Raw genomic sequence first — 15306 nt, 5'->3', positions numbered from 1 at the left:
AACTTCACACTTATTTATATTATGTTCCATCATCTATGTTCTAGCCTGTTCACTTCATCTGTCCAAATCCCGTTGAAGTCTCCTTAAACAACTTAAGTTCCCATCAACTTTGGTGTCACCAGCAAATTTGAAAATATTACAATTGGCCCCCACACCCAAACCATTTATATAGTTTGTGATGAGCTGTGATTTGAACAGAGGTACATGGGCCAATAATGAAATACATATTTGGCTATTGTGGTAGCAGAATCATACTGCAGTTTCTATCAGTTATATTGTCATTTTTGACGGAATATGTATAGCATAGGATGGAAAGGATTTCCAGCTAAACATTGCTTATACAATGTAGTATAAAATACCATCGTTTTCATTCATAAAACACTTTCAGGCATACTGATTTATAATCACATTCTGGGGTTTGTACTTCTCGAGTGACCCCTTGATTGTAACATTTATACATCAGAAACTACAATCTTTCCGGGAAGCAAGGAGTGCAGGTGGTGTTAAGGTTCTGTTGATTTAACAGTGGGGCTTCGTTATATTTTCATTCTGTCATGCAGCCAGCTAGATTTTGAGTCTTACCAGGTTGGAAAATCCCAATGAGAATCAAAAAGGAAAGATGGTGTTGAAGAGACCTTGACAATGCATGGTAGATATCATGGAATGGAAAAAAAATCACCAATCTGAATCATAGATGCAAAAGAGAACCCCCTCTGGCCAACTGCAAATGTTATTAACAGCACAAACATGCTGGAGCTTCTACTTCCATCTCACTGTTAGGCTGCCTAAGCTATAGGAAACCTGGTTAAATTTAAATCCTGCTGCCAATCATGTTTTGGGCACCTGAATTAGATCTACTGTAATAAATAAGGTGTTCTGCTCTCTCAGAATTCACATATGCACACAAGCCAACTGGTTGCTTTCAAACTTATGATATTTGCATTTGTTATTGGCCAATTTTGGGGATATGATCCCTGATTCTTTTAAATTTCATCCAAGAACTAACGGGAGGTCCAAATGTCCATTCCTATCGAACAACAGGCATTCATCTCAGAAAATACTTTACTTCTGAATTTATTTCTTGTACAAAGTGACAACATTAAAGCCAGACCATAATTTTGTTTTGCTAGGTTGTAACCGGTCCACAAGGCAGCTTCATTCTTACTTTGGCTTAGATGCCAAGAAGATCAGAAGGCAGTCATACCCTAACAATTTGTTCTTGCTTTCTGGCATGATCGACAGTTGCCATGAAGATTTTGGTTTGATATCTGAACAATTTTCCTTGGTTTCCTAGGTTCTCTCCCACCATGTTAACTTGATGAAGCCAGGCAGTGAAGCATATAAGATTTATTTACATAGATGCACATTACAAGCATATACCGCCTAAAGTTCCACAAAATTTTGGTAAGCTCTTATTTATAAGTGCACTAGTGGATCTCCAATTAATGACCTATCACCTTCGCAAGGCCATCAGAGATGCCAAGAGGCAAAACCTAACTAAGCTTGAGACTCAGATTAAACATGTGGACCCCCATCGTTTGCGGCAAGGCTTACATGACATAACGGGCAACAAAGCGAAGTCAAACAGAATCGTGGGCAACAATACATCCCTACGCAATGAGTTCAATGCATTCTACAATCACTTTGAACAAAAGGGTCAGTGAAATTATATCACTTGTCCCAACAGCCTTGGATTCACCTGTACCCACACTCACCTCAGCAGACGTTAGATCGGCCTTCTTGACAGTGAACCCATGGAAAGCAACTGGCCCAGATCGAGATCCCAGCCATGCACTAGATCCTGCGCTGACCAGTTGGTGGGAGTATTCACTGACATCTTTAACCTCTTTTTACTACAATCTGAACTCCCCACCTGCTTCAAGAAGACCACCATCAAGCCAGTGCCAAAGAAAAATCATGCAATGTGCCTCAATGACTACCGCCCAGTGGCTCTGACCTCCATAATTATGGAGTGCTTCAAGATGTTAGTCGTTGCTCACATCAACTCCATCCTACCAGATTATCTTGATCCTTTGCATCTCCCCGGCCCTACTCTCATCCCTGGCATACGTGGATAACAAGGATACCTACATCAGGCTCCTACTATTGATTACAGCTCCACCTGCAACATCATAATTCCAAACTCTCACCTCCAAACTCCACGACCTCGGTCTGAGCTCCCCTCCCCTAACTGGATCCTCGACTTCCTTACACATAGACTGCAATCAGTAAGAATTGGCAACACGTTAATGTTCAACACTGATGCCCTGCAAGGCTGCATACTCAGCTCCCTACTGTACTCCTTATACATTCACAACTGTGTGGCCAAACTCCACTCCAACTTCACTTACAAGTTTGCTGACGACACCTCTATTGTAGGCTGGATCTCGAACAAAGATGAGACAGAGTACAGGAAAGAGACTGAGTGCTTAGCGGCATGGTGTAAAGACAGCAATCTCTCCATCAATGTCAGCAGTGAAGGAGCTGGTCATTGACTTAAGGAAGCAAGGTGGAGGGCAGGCCTCTGTCTGCATCAATGCCGCTGAGGTGAAGCTGGTCAAGAAAGTCAAGTTCATGCGAGTGATGATCACCAACAACCTGTTCTGGTGCATCTGTGTCGACACAATAGTCAGGAAAGCACAAAGACGCCTCTAACTCCTCAAGAGGCTAAGGAAATTTGGCATGTCCATAATGACTCTTACCAATTTTCATAGATGCATCATCGAAAGCATTCTATCTGGATGCATCACAGCGTAGTATAGCAACTCCTCCTCCCAAAGCCACAAGAAACTTCAGAGAGTCATGAACACAGCCCAGTTCATCATGCAAACCAGCCTTGCATCCATTGACTCCAGATGTCAATGTTGAAGGTATGCTTTGTAAGTTTTGAGGATGACATCAAAATTAATGTGGAGTTAATACTGTGGAGGGTAGTCTCAGGCTAAAGTCTAATATTGATCAGCTAGTAAATTGAGCAGAGAAATGGCAGATGGAATTTAATCCAGATAAGTGTGAGGTGATACATTTTGGGAGATCTGATAAGGGATGCACATAGACATTGGTTTGTTGGAACAAAAACAGAAGTTGCTGGAAAAGCTCAGCCTGCCTGGCAGCATCTGTGAAGAAAAAATTGGAGTTAACGTTTCGGGTCCAGTGACTCTTCCTCAGAGTCCTGGAAGATTTATATTCTTAATTACAACTCCCACTGTGGATATGCACTTAGATCCAGGATTCAATTTTTAATTTTTTTTCACAGGAAGGTAGGCCAATTGCAGAAGCATTAGAGTAGACCATTCAGACCCTTATATTTATTATGTAGTCAAGCTGCTCATCTGTACCTCAACTCTATTTATCTTCCTTGTTTCCAAAACCAAATGAAAGTCTATTAGTCTCAGTACCAAAAGGTACTCAGCATCGTCCTTTGTCAGGGAGTGAGTTCCAGACTTCCACAATACTTTACAAAGTGTCATAAGTGTCGTCTTGTTTCATTCTTCTGTGCCTTGATTCTAATTTCAAGGTTATACATCTATGTTCTAGATACTGCACAGCAGAAAAAAAACAGGTTTCTCAGTACCTATGCTATCGATTATTTTTATTCACTTATGGAATGTGGGTGTCACCCACTGGACCAATATTTATTACCCATCCCTGGTTAACCTTGAGAAGTGGTGGTGAGCTACTTTCTTGAACTGCTGCACTCCATGTGCTGCAGGTAGAGCCACAATGCCATTTTGGGAGGGAGTTCCAGGATTTTGACCCTGTGACGCTGAAGGGACAACAATACATTTCAAGTAAGGATGATGACTGGCTTGGAGTGCCCTCATCCTTCTAAATGGAAATGGTCATGGGGTTGGAAGGTGCTGTCTAAGGAGCTATGATGAATTTCTGCAGTTTACCTTGTTGATGGTACACATTGCAGTTGTTGAGATGGTGGATGTGCTGCCAACCAAACAGGTTGCTTTCTCCTGTGGTTAAGATTCTTGAGTGTTTTTTTAAAAATGTATTTATTTGTAGGATGTGGGCCTTGCTGACTGGCCAGCATTTATTGCCCATCCCTAGTTGCCCTTGAGAAGGTGGTGGTGAGCTGCCTTCTTGAACCCCTGCAGTCCATCTGCTGAAGGTGGACTTTGTAGCAATTCGTACAACTAAGTGGCTTGCTAGGCCAGTTCAAAGGGCAGTTGAGAGTCAGCCACATTGCTGTGGGTTTGGAGTCACATGTAGGCCAGATGGCAGATTTTTTCCCTGAAGGACATTAGTGAACCAGATGGTTTTTTCTGAAAATCAACTCTGATTTCATGGTCATCAGTAGATTCTTAATTCCAGATTTTATTTTGGAGCTGCACTTATCCATGTAGGAATGAAAAATTTCAACACATTCCTGACTTGCACCTTGGACAAGTAGACAGAGTTTGGGGGGTCAGGCAATGAAAAACTAGCTGCTGGATTCCTAGCCTCTGAATTCATAGTAGTTTTAAGTACTGTAATTAGATCACTACTCAATTGCCTATACCTGAGAGAATACAAGTAATCTTTATGTAATTAGATCTTATCATTTTTTAATGTATATAAAGAGGCAGCACAGTGGATCAGTGGTTAGCACTGCTGCCTCACAGCGCCAGGGACCCGGGTTCGATTCCACCCTCAGGCAACTGTCTGAGTGGAGTTTTCACATTCTCCCTGTCTGCGTGGGTTTCGTCCCACAGTCTAAAGATGTGCAGGCTAGGTGAATTGGCCATGCTAAATTGCCCATAGTGTTCAGGGATGTGTAGATTAGGTGGCTTACAGGGGAATGGGTCTGGGTGGGATGTTCTGGGGGTCGGTGTGGACTTGTTAGGCCGAAGGGCCTGTTTCCACAATGTAGGGATTCTATGAAATTCTATGAAAACAACAGAAACAAGGAAATTATGTAGCATCTGATTTTGAGAGCAAAAACTGCTTTTAATGTATAATAGCAGATCTACCACATGTGCAGTGAACAAAAACATTAAGAGAGCCCAAGCACAGACAAGAATCGCCTCTTTTGATTTAAGTGTCAGAGTTTCAAAGTAGGTGTTTATATTTTGTGATATACTATACATTCTTGTAGCATTTATTTTATTTGTTTTACTATCTAGAATTCAAAAAACTATAAGCAGTGGCAACTTCTGGACGGATTGTACCATGTAAGTGTGAAGGGAAATCTTAATTAAAATAAATCTTCAAATGAAACGTACATATTTAATCAAAATGTTTTTCTTTCAGACTGGGACAAGGTCAATATTGAGCTGCACTGTCAGTTCTGTTCACATGTTCGTGGACTAATAAGTCCGCACGCAGATCTCCAGACTAATACGTGACTGAGAGATCTGGTTTTGTGTTACTGGCACTGAAGGAAGTGTGACACAGAGTTGGATAATTTGGGATTGATTCATAGGGATAGGGGGTTCAGGAGTACTTCGAAGAGGTGACAGAAGGATTCTTAATTGTTTTATGATGACCTTGATTACAGCAATCAAGATGAGAGGCCTGTTCTGCGACCACGTTCAAGTATCATCTCTTCAAACCATTTTCGAGCAAACCTTCTGTTGGAACCTAGTGTTTCCTCCGTGTCCTACCCAGTTCCTTCTGCAAGACGACGCAATCCTCCTCGGACACTGCACCCAATACATTCCAGTTTATCTCACTCTGGAACTCCAGCTGGATCCATTGATGAAGTGGTGCAGAGTATACAGTTGTAAGTATGTAAAGTGTAGAACATAGGAAAGTATAGAAGTGAAAAATATTCTGCAGTGCAGCTGACATTTCCCTCAATCAGCTAATCCACCATAGATCTGTCAAATTTTCCTTTAAATTCTCTTATTCATGTGTCTCCACTCCTTTTCATCCCACATGATGACAATCCTCAACATAAAATAATTCAGCCTATCCTATGCACCTTCCCTCTTAGAAGCTGATCTCTGGTGTGAGAGTTTGTGACATCTACATATTTGTTCTCTCAAAGATCTTGAATATTTGTGTCCATTTCTCTATCCCTAGTTCTGGGGCTACCGGAGTTTTCTTCCAGTTAATCAGTTAAACTTAGGGTTTTTTTGTGTTGCTATTACATTACATATGTGAAAGCAAATCATTTATGTGTATCGATCCCAACTCTGATCTATGGGACTCATCATTATTCATTATCTTTCCATTTTAAAACAATTATCTTTATCCTTCTATGTGGCATCTTGTTGAAAACAAGTTTTAAGTCATTTCCTCTTGCATTGATGTGATGTCATCCAGAGGTCTGCTGCCTCTATCCTAACTCCCACTAAGTATGCATGCTCATTATCCCATATCTTATTGTCATTCAATGCCTTCCAGTTCAAGAATTCCTCAGATTTAAAATGTGTTCAGATCGTTCCATGACCTTGCACCTGCTCCTCCTTTCAGCACCCCCACCTTCACCACCATTACTTTAACATCCTCCATCCCCAAAACTTTCTGAATCCCATTGCTCCACCATTAACAGTTATGTTTTGAAGTGGCATGAAATGTTTTACAATTTAAAGCACTATATAAATGCAAGTTGTCATTGTTTTTGTCCAGCTGTCTTTAAAAAGTTTTTGACTGTTTCCTTCTTATTTCATTGAAATTTGCATTTCCAGTAAAGTATCTTCCTATTTGTTTCAATTCCCCTCCAATTGTATAATTGTTTCCTCGATGTTACTTTTTTAATTTATATTACCCATTTTTTGCACTTCATTTTCTAGAACTATACAGAACACAGCCTACTTCCTGTTTCTCTTCCAAGAACTGCTGAGTATCATCTGTTTATATTTCAGATCTCGAATATTTTCACCACGCTGCTTTTCAATTACAGACCCATTCTTGGTTGAACTATAGGGCAATGCTGGATGAATTGTCAAAACTCCACACCTCTGTTGTCATTCATATTATTAATCTGTCTTTAGGTCATTAGAACTGTTAACTGTTAAGTTTAGTTCTCATTTCAGAGTCCTCAACATCTCAGATGCTAATATTTAGAAAATTTTATTTATAGATACAGCAGCACGATAGGTCCTGACAACATAGAATAATAGAGTCATACAGCACAGAAACAGACACTTTGGCCCAACTCGTCCATGCCGGCCTGGTTTCCTAAACTGAATTAGTCCAATTTGCCTGCATTTGGCTCATATCCCTTAAAATCTTTCTTATCCATGTACCTGTTCAGATGTCTTTTAAATGTCGTAATTGTACTCACCACTACCACTTCCTCTGGCAGCTTGTTCCATATGTGCACCATCCTCTCTGTGTGAAGAAGTTGCCCCTCAGGTCCCCTTTAAATCTTTCCCCTCTCACATTATATCTATTCCCTACAGTTTTGAGCTCCCCTACCCTGGAGAAAAGATCTTGGCTCTTCACCATATTTATGTTCTTCACAATTTTATAAACCTCTATAAGGTCACCTCAAAGGAAATTCCAAAGGGATTCTACAAATACATTTATGGAGAAAAGAGTAGCTAGGGAGATAATAGGGCCCCTTAAAGATCAGCAAGGCCGCCTATGTGTGGAGCCGTAGGAGATGCAGGAGATACTAAATGAGTATTTTGTGTCACTGTGGAGAGGGATATGGAAGATAGAGAACTTTGGCAAATAAATAGCGACATCTTGAAAAATGTCCATATTACAGAGGAGGAGGTGCTGGACGTCTTAAAATGCATAAAAGTGGATAAATCCCTAGGACCTGATCAGATGTACCCTAGAACTCTGTGGGAAGCAAGAGAAATGATTGCTGGGCCTCTTGCTGAGATATTTGTATCATTGATGGGTGAGGAGCTGGAAGACTGGAGGTTGGCAAACGTGGTGCCACTATTTAAGAAAGGTGGTAAGGAAGAACCAGGAAACTATAGACTGGCGAACAAGTTGTTCGATGGGATCCTGAGGGACAGGATTTACATGTATTTGGAAAAGCATGGATTGATTAGGGATAGTCAACATGACTGTGCATGGGAAGTTGATTCTCACCAACTTGAGTTTTTTGAAGAAGTAACAAAGAGGATTGATGAAGGCAGAACAGTGGACATGATCTATATGGACTTCAGTAATGCATTCGACAAGGTTCCTTATGGTAGACTGGTTAGCAAGGTTAGATCACATGGAATACTGGGAGAGCTAGCCACTTGGATACAGAACTGGCTTGAAGGTAGAAGACAGAGGGCGATGGTGGAGGGTTGCTTTTCAGTCTGGAGACCTGTGACCAGCAATGTGGCACAAGGATTGGTGCTGGTTCCACTGCTTTTTTTCATTTATTTAAATGATTTGGATGTGAACATAGGAGGTATGGTTAGTAAGTTTGCAGATGACACCAAAATTGGGGGTGTAGTGGACAGCGAAGAAAGCTACCTCAGAGTACAACGGGACCTTGATCAGGTGGGCCGATGGGCTGAGGAGTGGCAGATGGAGTTTAATTTAGATAAATGTGAGGTGCTGCAATTGGAAAGGCAAATCAGGGCAGGACTTATACATGTAATGGTAAGATCCAGGGGAGTGCTGCTGAACAAAGAGACCTTGGAGTGCAGGTTCATAGTTCCTTGAAAATGAAGTCCAAGTTAGACAGGATGGTGAAGAAGGTATTTGGTATACTTACCTTTATTGGTCAGTGCATTGAACATAGGAGATGGGAGGTCATGTTGTAGCTGTACAGGACATTGGTTAGGCTACTTTTGGAATACAGTGTTCAGTTCTGGTCTTCCTGCTATAGGAAAGATGTTGTGAAACTTGAAAGGGTTTAGAAAAGATTTACAAGGATGTTGCCAGGGTGGAGTGTTTGAATTATAGGGAGAGGCTGAATAGGCTCTCCCTATAATTCAAACACTCTATTTTCCCTGGAGCATTGGAGGTTGACAGGTGACCTTTTATAGAGATATAAAATCAAGAGGGGCATGGATAGGGTCAATAACCAAGGTCTTTTCCCCAAGATCATAGAAACCAAAACTAGAGGGCTTAATTTTAAGGTGGGAGGGAAAGATTTAAAAGGGACCTAAGGGGCAACTTTTTCTCACAGATGGTGGTGTGTATTTAGAATGAGCTCCCAGAGGAAGTGGTGGAGGCTGGCACAATTGCAACATTTAAAAGGCATCTAGATGGATATGAATAGGAATGGTTTAGAGGGATATGACCAAATACTGGGACTAGAATAATTTAGGCTATCTGGTCAGCATGGACGAGTTGGACTGAAGGGTCTGTTTCCATGCTGTACAGCTCTATGACTTTATGACCCCACAGCTTCCTTCACTCCAGGGAGAAAAAGTCCCAGCCTACCCAGCCTCTCCTTATAACTTGAGCCTTCCCATCTCGGTAACATCCTTATAAATCTTTTTTACATCCTTTCCAGTTTAATAATATTCTTCGTATAGCAGGGTGATCAGAATGATATGCAATACTCTAAAAGTGGCCTTATCAGTGTCTTGTACAGCTTTAATACAGTGAAGACTTGTGCTCCCTAATTTATCACGACCCTAACCAAGCTATTCCAGTACAGCTTCAACACTGATATTTACCTGACAATTTGGAAAATTGTCCAGGTATGTCCTGTACTCAAAAAGAAGGACAAATCCAAGCTGACCAACTGTTGCCCATCAGCCTACTCTAGATCATCAGTAAAATAATGGAAGGTGTTTTGAACAGTCCCATTTGGTATCACTTACTTAGCAATGAGAGATAGTAAGAACCGCAGATGCTGGAATCAGAGATAACACAGTGTGGAGCTGTATTCCTCCAGCTCCACACTGTTATCACTTTCTTAGCAATAGCTTGATCACTGATCCTCAGTTTGAGTTCTTCCTCAGCCACTCCGCCCTGATCTCACTATAACTTTTGGTTCAAACATGGTGAAAAGAACTGAACTCTGGACTACAGGTGGGAGTGACAGCCCTTGACATTAAGGCAACATTTGGCTGGGTTTGGCGTAAAAGAATCCTACTAAAACTTGCAGTGGGTTTCAGGTAAAAATTCTCTGCTAGTGGGAGTGAGACCTAGCACCAAGGACGATGGTGTGGGTGCTGGAATCTGTACTGAAAACAAAACAAATGCTGAAATCACAATGGGTCAGGCAGAATCCATGAACTCTGATGAAGAGTCATCTAAACTGGAAACGTTAGCTTGCTCTCTTTCCATGAATGCTGCCTGACCTAATTTCAAAACTCCAAGCAGAGTAGAATAGCATTGCTTCATCGGAGGCTCTACTGATGATGTCAACTAACATGGTGACGAAACGACTGAACAAGAACAAGCCAGCTCAGCGAGCAAGTCAACAACCTCATCCACAACCCAAGCTACAGATCTTTGCCAAAGCTTTATCATATACATATCTGATGCTCTTCTTCTTCTCTACCCTTTGCACTATACTTTTTCCAGTTCATATAATTACCATAATTAAAGTCTCTTAATATTTCAACTGTAATTTTGTTACACACCATTGAAACTTGTCAACAGATTTACTCATCTATACATCTTTGCAGTCACGTATTTTCTGGACCCCTATTTGTCTAGTCCCCTAGGTCTATTGTATTTCTACTCTTTAATTCCTCTGTGTGCAGTCAAATTTCCTGTTGTTTGATATTTTTGTTTGACAGGGTTTCTATTCTTGTGGTATTTCTCTAAGCTAGTGAGAGCTACAAGCTGAGAGGATTCCATTTGTGTGTTGTCCTCCTCTTGCTTAAACCTCCCAGAGTGCCCACATGGCACAGGATACACACGCAGTCAGTCCCTGCTAACTTACCTTGATAGTCCATCCAAAGATTTCTAAATCACTGAAACAATGGCCATTAACAACTTGATACAAAACTTTGCTTCCCATGATTTTATAAACCTCTATAAAGTCACCCCTTGGCCTCCTACCCTTCAGGGAAAAATGTCCCAGCCTATCCAGCATCTCCTTATAACTGAAACCCTCCAGTCTTGGTAACATTTTTGTTAATCTATTTTGCACCCTTTCCAGTTTAATAACATCCTTCCTATAGCAGGGCAGCGAGATTGTAGACAGTACTCCAAGAGTGGCCTTATTGATGTCTTGTACATCTGTAACATGATGTCCAACACCTGTACTCGGTGCTCTGACTGATGAAGGCAAGCGTGCCAATCACCGTTTCCTCTCCTCTGCACACCACCAGCATCTGTTGTCTTAGTTTCATGTCAATGTCATGAAACTCAGGTAATTATTGTCCATCAGTACAGCTGATGTGACCATTTCTTCAATATGGAGAGAGGTATTAGTATGTTATCCTGTTCACCTGGGACGTTAAGTTTGAATTCCAGGCTGCACTAACATAATGAAGTTCCTTTTCCTTCCCTTCCCTCCAACTCCTACGTCATGTGTTTGGAGCAGCATGGTTACAAGAGTTACTTGTACAAAATTATTTAACGCTTTGGCAGAAGGCATCATTCATTAGCATTACTCAAGCTAGCTTTTTTTTTAACATGTTGAAGAATTCCCACCAGGGCAATTTCTTTAGAGATTTGGGAATATTACTTTGAGCTATAATAGAGTGCCATAGTGGAGGCAGCTTTATTGCTTAATTCATGCCATACCAAATCTGAATGTGCTGGCCATGGAAACTGTATCAGAAGGGAAAAGAGGATTCATTTGTACTTAGTGAACACAAACTGGCCAAAGAAAGCCTCAACTATCTTCACTCTTTTAATATTAGAAGTAAACCCCTGCCTTTGAACAAAGCTCTTACAGAAAAAGGTGCTGTCTCAGGAGCCTTGGTGAATATCTGCAGCGCACCTTGTGGCTAGCATGCGGTGCTGCTGAACACAGTTGATGGAGGAAGTGAATGCCTGTAGATGTGTCAGTCAAGCAGGATACTTTTGTCCTTGATGGTGTCAAGCTTCTTGAGTATATTTGGAGCTGCGCCCATCCAGACAATTAGGAAGTATTCCATCACAGTCGGAACTTATGCCTTGTCAATGGTGAACAGGTTTTAGGGTGGCACGGTGGCTCAGTGTTTGCACTGCTGCCTCACAGTGCCAGGGACCTGGGTTTGATTCCAACCTGATTCGAAGTGACTGACTGACTGTGTAGAGTTTGCACATTCACCTTGTGTCTGCATGGGATACCACTGGGTGCTCCAGTTTCCTCCCACAGTCCCAAGATGTGCAGGTTAGGTGGATTGGGCAGGCTAAATTGTCTGTAGCGCCTGGGGATGTGCAGGCGAGCTGGATTAGCCATGGTAAATACGGGGTTACACAGATAGGGTAGATTGCTGGTTTTGGGTGGGATGTTCTTTGGAGGGTTTGTGCAGACTCAAATGGCTTCTTTCTGCACTATAGGGATTCTATGAATCTGTCATTCAGGAATTGAGTTAGTCGCTGCAGGATTTCAAGCTTCTGATCTGCTCTTAGAACATAGAACAGTACAGCACAGAACAGGCACTTCAGCGCATGATGTTGTGCTGGCCTATTATCCTACTCTAAGATCAAACTACCCTGCAGAACCCTACATTTTACTATCATCCATGTGCCTATCCAAGAGTCGCTTAAATGTCCCTAATGTATCTGACTCCACTACCACCGCTGTCAGCGCATTCCACGCACCCACCACTCTCTGTGTAAAGAATCTACCTCTGACATCTCCCCTATACCTTCCTCCAATCACCTTAAAATTATGTCCCCTCATAATAGTCATTTACGCCCCAGGAAAAAAATCTCTGCCTCTCATCATCCTGTACACATCTATCAAGTCACCTCTCATCCTTCTTTGCTCCAATGAAAAAAGTCCCTAGCTCCCTCAACCTTTCCTAATAAGACCTGCCCTCCAGTCCAGGCAGCATCCTGGTAAATCTCCTCTGCATCCTCTCTAAAGCTTCCACATCCTTCCTATAATGAGGCGACCAGAACTGAACACAATATTCCACGTGTGGTCTAACCAGGGTTTTATAGAGCTGCAGCATAACTACACTGCTCTTAAACTCAATTCCCCTGCCAATGAAAGCCAACACACCATACGCTATCTTAACAAACCTATCAACTTGGGTGGCAACTTTGAGGGATCTATGGACGTGGACCCCAAGATCCCTCTGTTCCTCCACACTGCCTAGAATCCTGCCATTAACCCTGCATTCTGCATTCAAATTCGACCTTCCAAAATGAATCACTTCACACTTTTCCAGGTTGAATTCCATCTGCCACTTCCTTGCCCAGCTCTGCATCTTATCAATGTCCCGTTGCAACCTACAAAAGCCCTCCATGCTATCCACAACTCCACCAACATTTGTGTCATCGGCAAACTTACTAACCCACCCTTCCACTTCCTCATCCAAGTCATTTATGAAGATTCAAAAGAACAGAGGTCCCAGAACAGATCCCTGCAGAACACCACTGGTAACCGAGCTCCAGGCTGAATACTTTCCATCTACTACCACCCTCTGTCTTCTGTTGGACAGCCAATTCTGCATCCAAACAGCCAAATGTCCCTGGATCCCTCGTCTCCTTACTTTCTAAATGAGCCTACCATGGGGACCCTTATCAAATGCCTTGCTAAAATCCATGTACACCACATCCACTGCTCTACCTTCATCAATGTGTTTTGTCACATCCTCAAAGAATTCAATAAGGCTTTGAGAAGCATGACCTGCCCCTCTCAAAACCAGGCTGACTATTGCTAATCAAACTGTGCTCTTCCAAATAATCATAAATACTATTTCTCAGAATCCTCTTCAATAATTTGCCCACCACAGAAGAAAGACTGACTAGTCTGTAATTCCCAAGATTATCCCTATTCCCTTTCTTGAACAAGGGAATGACATTTACCATCCTCCAATCATCTGGTACTACTCCAGTAGACAGTGAGGACGCAAAGATCATTGCCAAAGGCGCAGCAATCTCTTCCTTCGTTTCCTGTCGCAACCTTGGGTATATCCCATCTAGCCCAGGGCACTTATCTATCCTCATGTTTTTCAAAATTTCTAGCACATCCTCCTTCCTAACATCAACCTGTTCGAGCATATCAGCCTGTTTCATGCTGTCCTCACAAACTACAAGGTCCCTCTCACTGGTGAATACTGAAGCAAAGTATTCATTAAGGACCTCCCCTACCTTCTCCCACTCAGCGCACAAGTTCCCTCCACTATCCCTGTTCGGCGCTACCCTCACTCTGGCCATCCTCACTCTGGCCATCCTCTTGTTCCTCACATAAGTACAGAATGCCTTGGGGTTTTCCTTAATGCTACCCGCCAATGCTTTTTCATACCCCCTTCTAGCTCTCCCAAATCCATTCTTCAGTTCCTTCCTGGCTACCTTGTAACCCTCTAGAGCCCTGTCTAATCCTTGCTTCCTCAACTCTAAGTGAGCTTCCTTCTTCTTCTTCACTAGTTGTTCCACATGTCTTGTCACCCAAGGTTCCTTCACCTTATCATCCCTTCCTTGCCTTAGTGGGACAAACCTATCCAGCACTCGTAGCAAGTGCTCCCTAAACAACCTCCACATTTCTGTTGTGCATTTCCTTGAGAACATCCATTCCCAATTTATGCTCTGTAGTTCTCGCCAAATAGCATTGTAATTCCCTCTCCCCCAATTAAATACATTCCCATACCGTCTGCTGCTATCCTTCTCCATGTCTATAGTAAATGTCAAGGAGTTGTGATCGCTGTCACCGAAATGCTCTCCCACCGAGAGACCTGACACCTGGCCTGGTTCGTTGCCAAGCACTAAATCCACTGTGGCCTCCCCTCTAGTTGGCCTATCTACATATTGAGTCAGAAATCCTTCCTGGACACACCTGACAAAATCTGCTCCTTCCAAACTATTTGCATTTAGGAGGTTCCAGTCTTTATTAGGGAAGTTGAAGTCACCCATGCCAACAGCCCTATTACTTCTGCACCTTTCCACAGTCTGCCTCCCAATCTGTTGCTCAGTGTCTCTGTTGCTATTGGGGGGTCTATAGAAAACTCCCAATAAAGTGACTGCTCCTTTCCTGTTTCTGATTTCCACCCATACTGACTCAGTAGACAAACCCTCCTCGACAATCTCCCTTTCTGCAGCTGATTAGCAATGCCACTCCCCCACCCCTTTTACTTCCCTCCCTGTTTCTTTTGAAACATCTCAACCCTGGAACATCCAACAACCATTCTTGCCCCTGTGTCAGTCTCAGCAATGGCTACAACATTGTAGCTCCAAGTACTGATCCATGCTGTAAGTTTGTCACCCTTATTCCTGACACTTCTTGCATTAAAATAGACACATTTCAACCCATTGCACTGACTGCAACTTTGCCCTATCAACCGTCTGTCCTTCCTCACAGACTCTCTGCATGCTGTATCTGCCTGTACACTGGCTACTCCATCC

General features: G+C 42.4%; 1 protein-coding gene across 1 annotated transcript in view; it reads left to right on the top strand.

The window, feature by feature from the left end:
• LOC109925641 (protein FAM149B1-like) overlaps positions 1-15306 on the top strand; it is an 82326-nt gene that overhangs the window by 23736 nt on the left and 43284 nt on the right. The window contains exons 5-6 of the mRNA XM_048616169.1: positions 5115-5162; positions 5489-5713. Of these exons, the coding sequence (XP_048472126.1) occupies positions 5115-5162; positions 5489-5713 (273 nt within the window). The remainder of the gene's footprint in view (positions 1-5114; positions 5163-5488; positions 5714-15306) is intronic.

This window comes from Rhincodon typus, chromosome 34 (genome assembly GCF_021869965.1).
Source record: "Rhincodon typus isolate 14 chromosome 34, sRhiTyp1.1, whole genome shotgun sequence".
Classification (NCBI taxonomy): domain Eukaryota; kingdom Metazoa; phylum Chordata; class Chondrichthyes; order Orectolobiformes; family Rhincodontidae; genus Rhincodon; species Rhincodon typus.
This window is presented reverse-complemented; position numbering and strand designations above follow the sequence as displayed.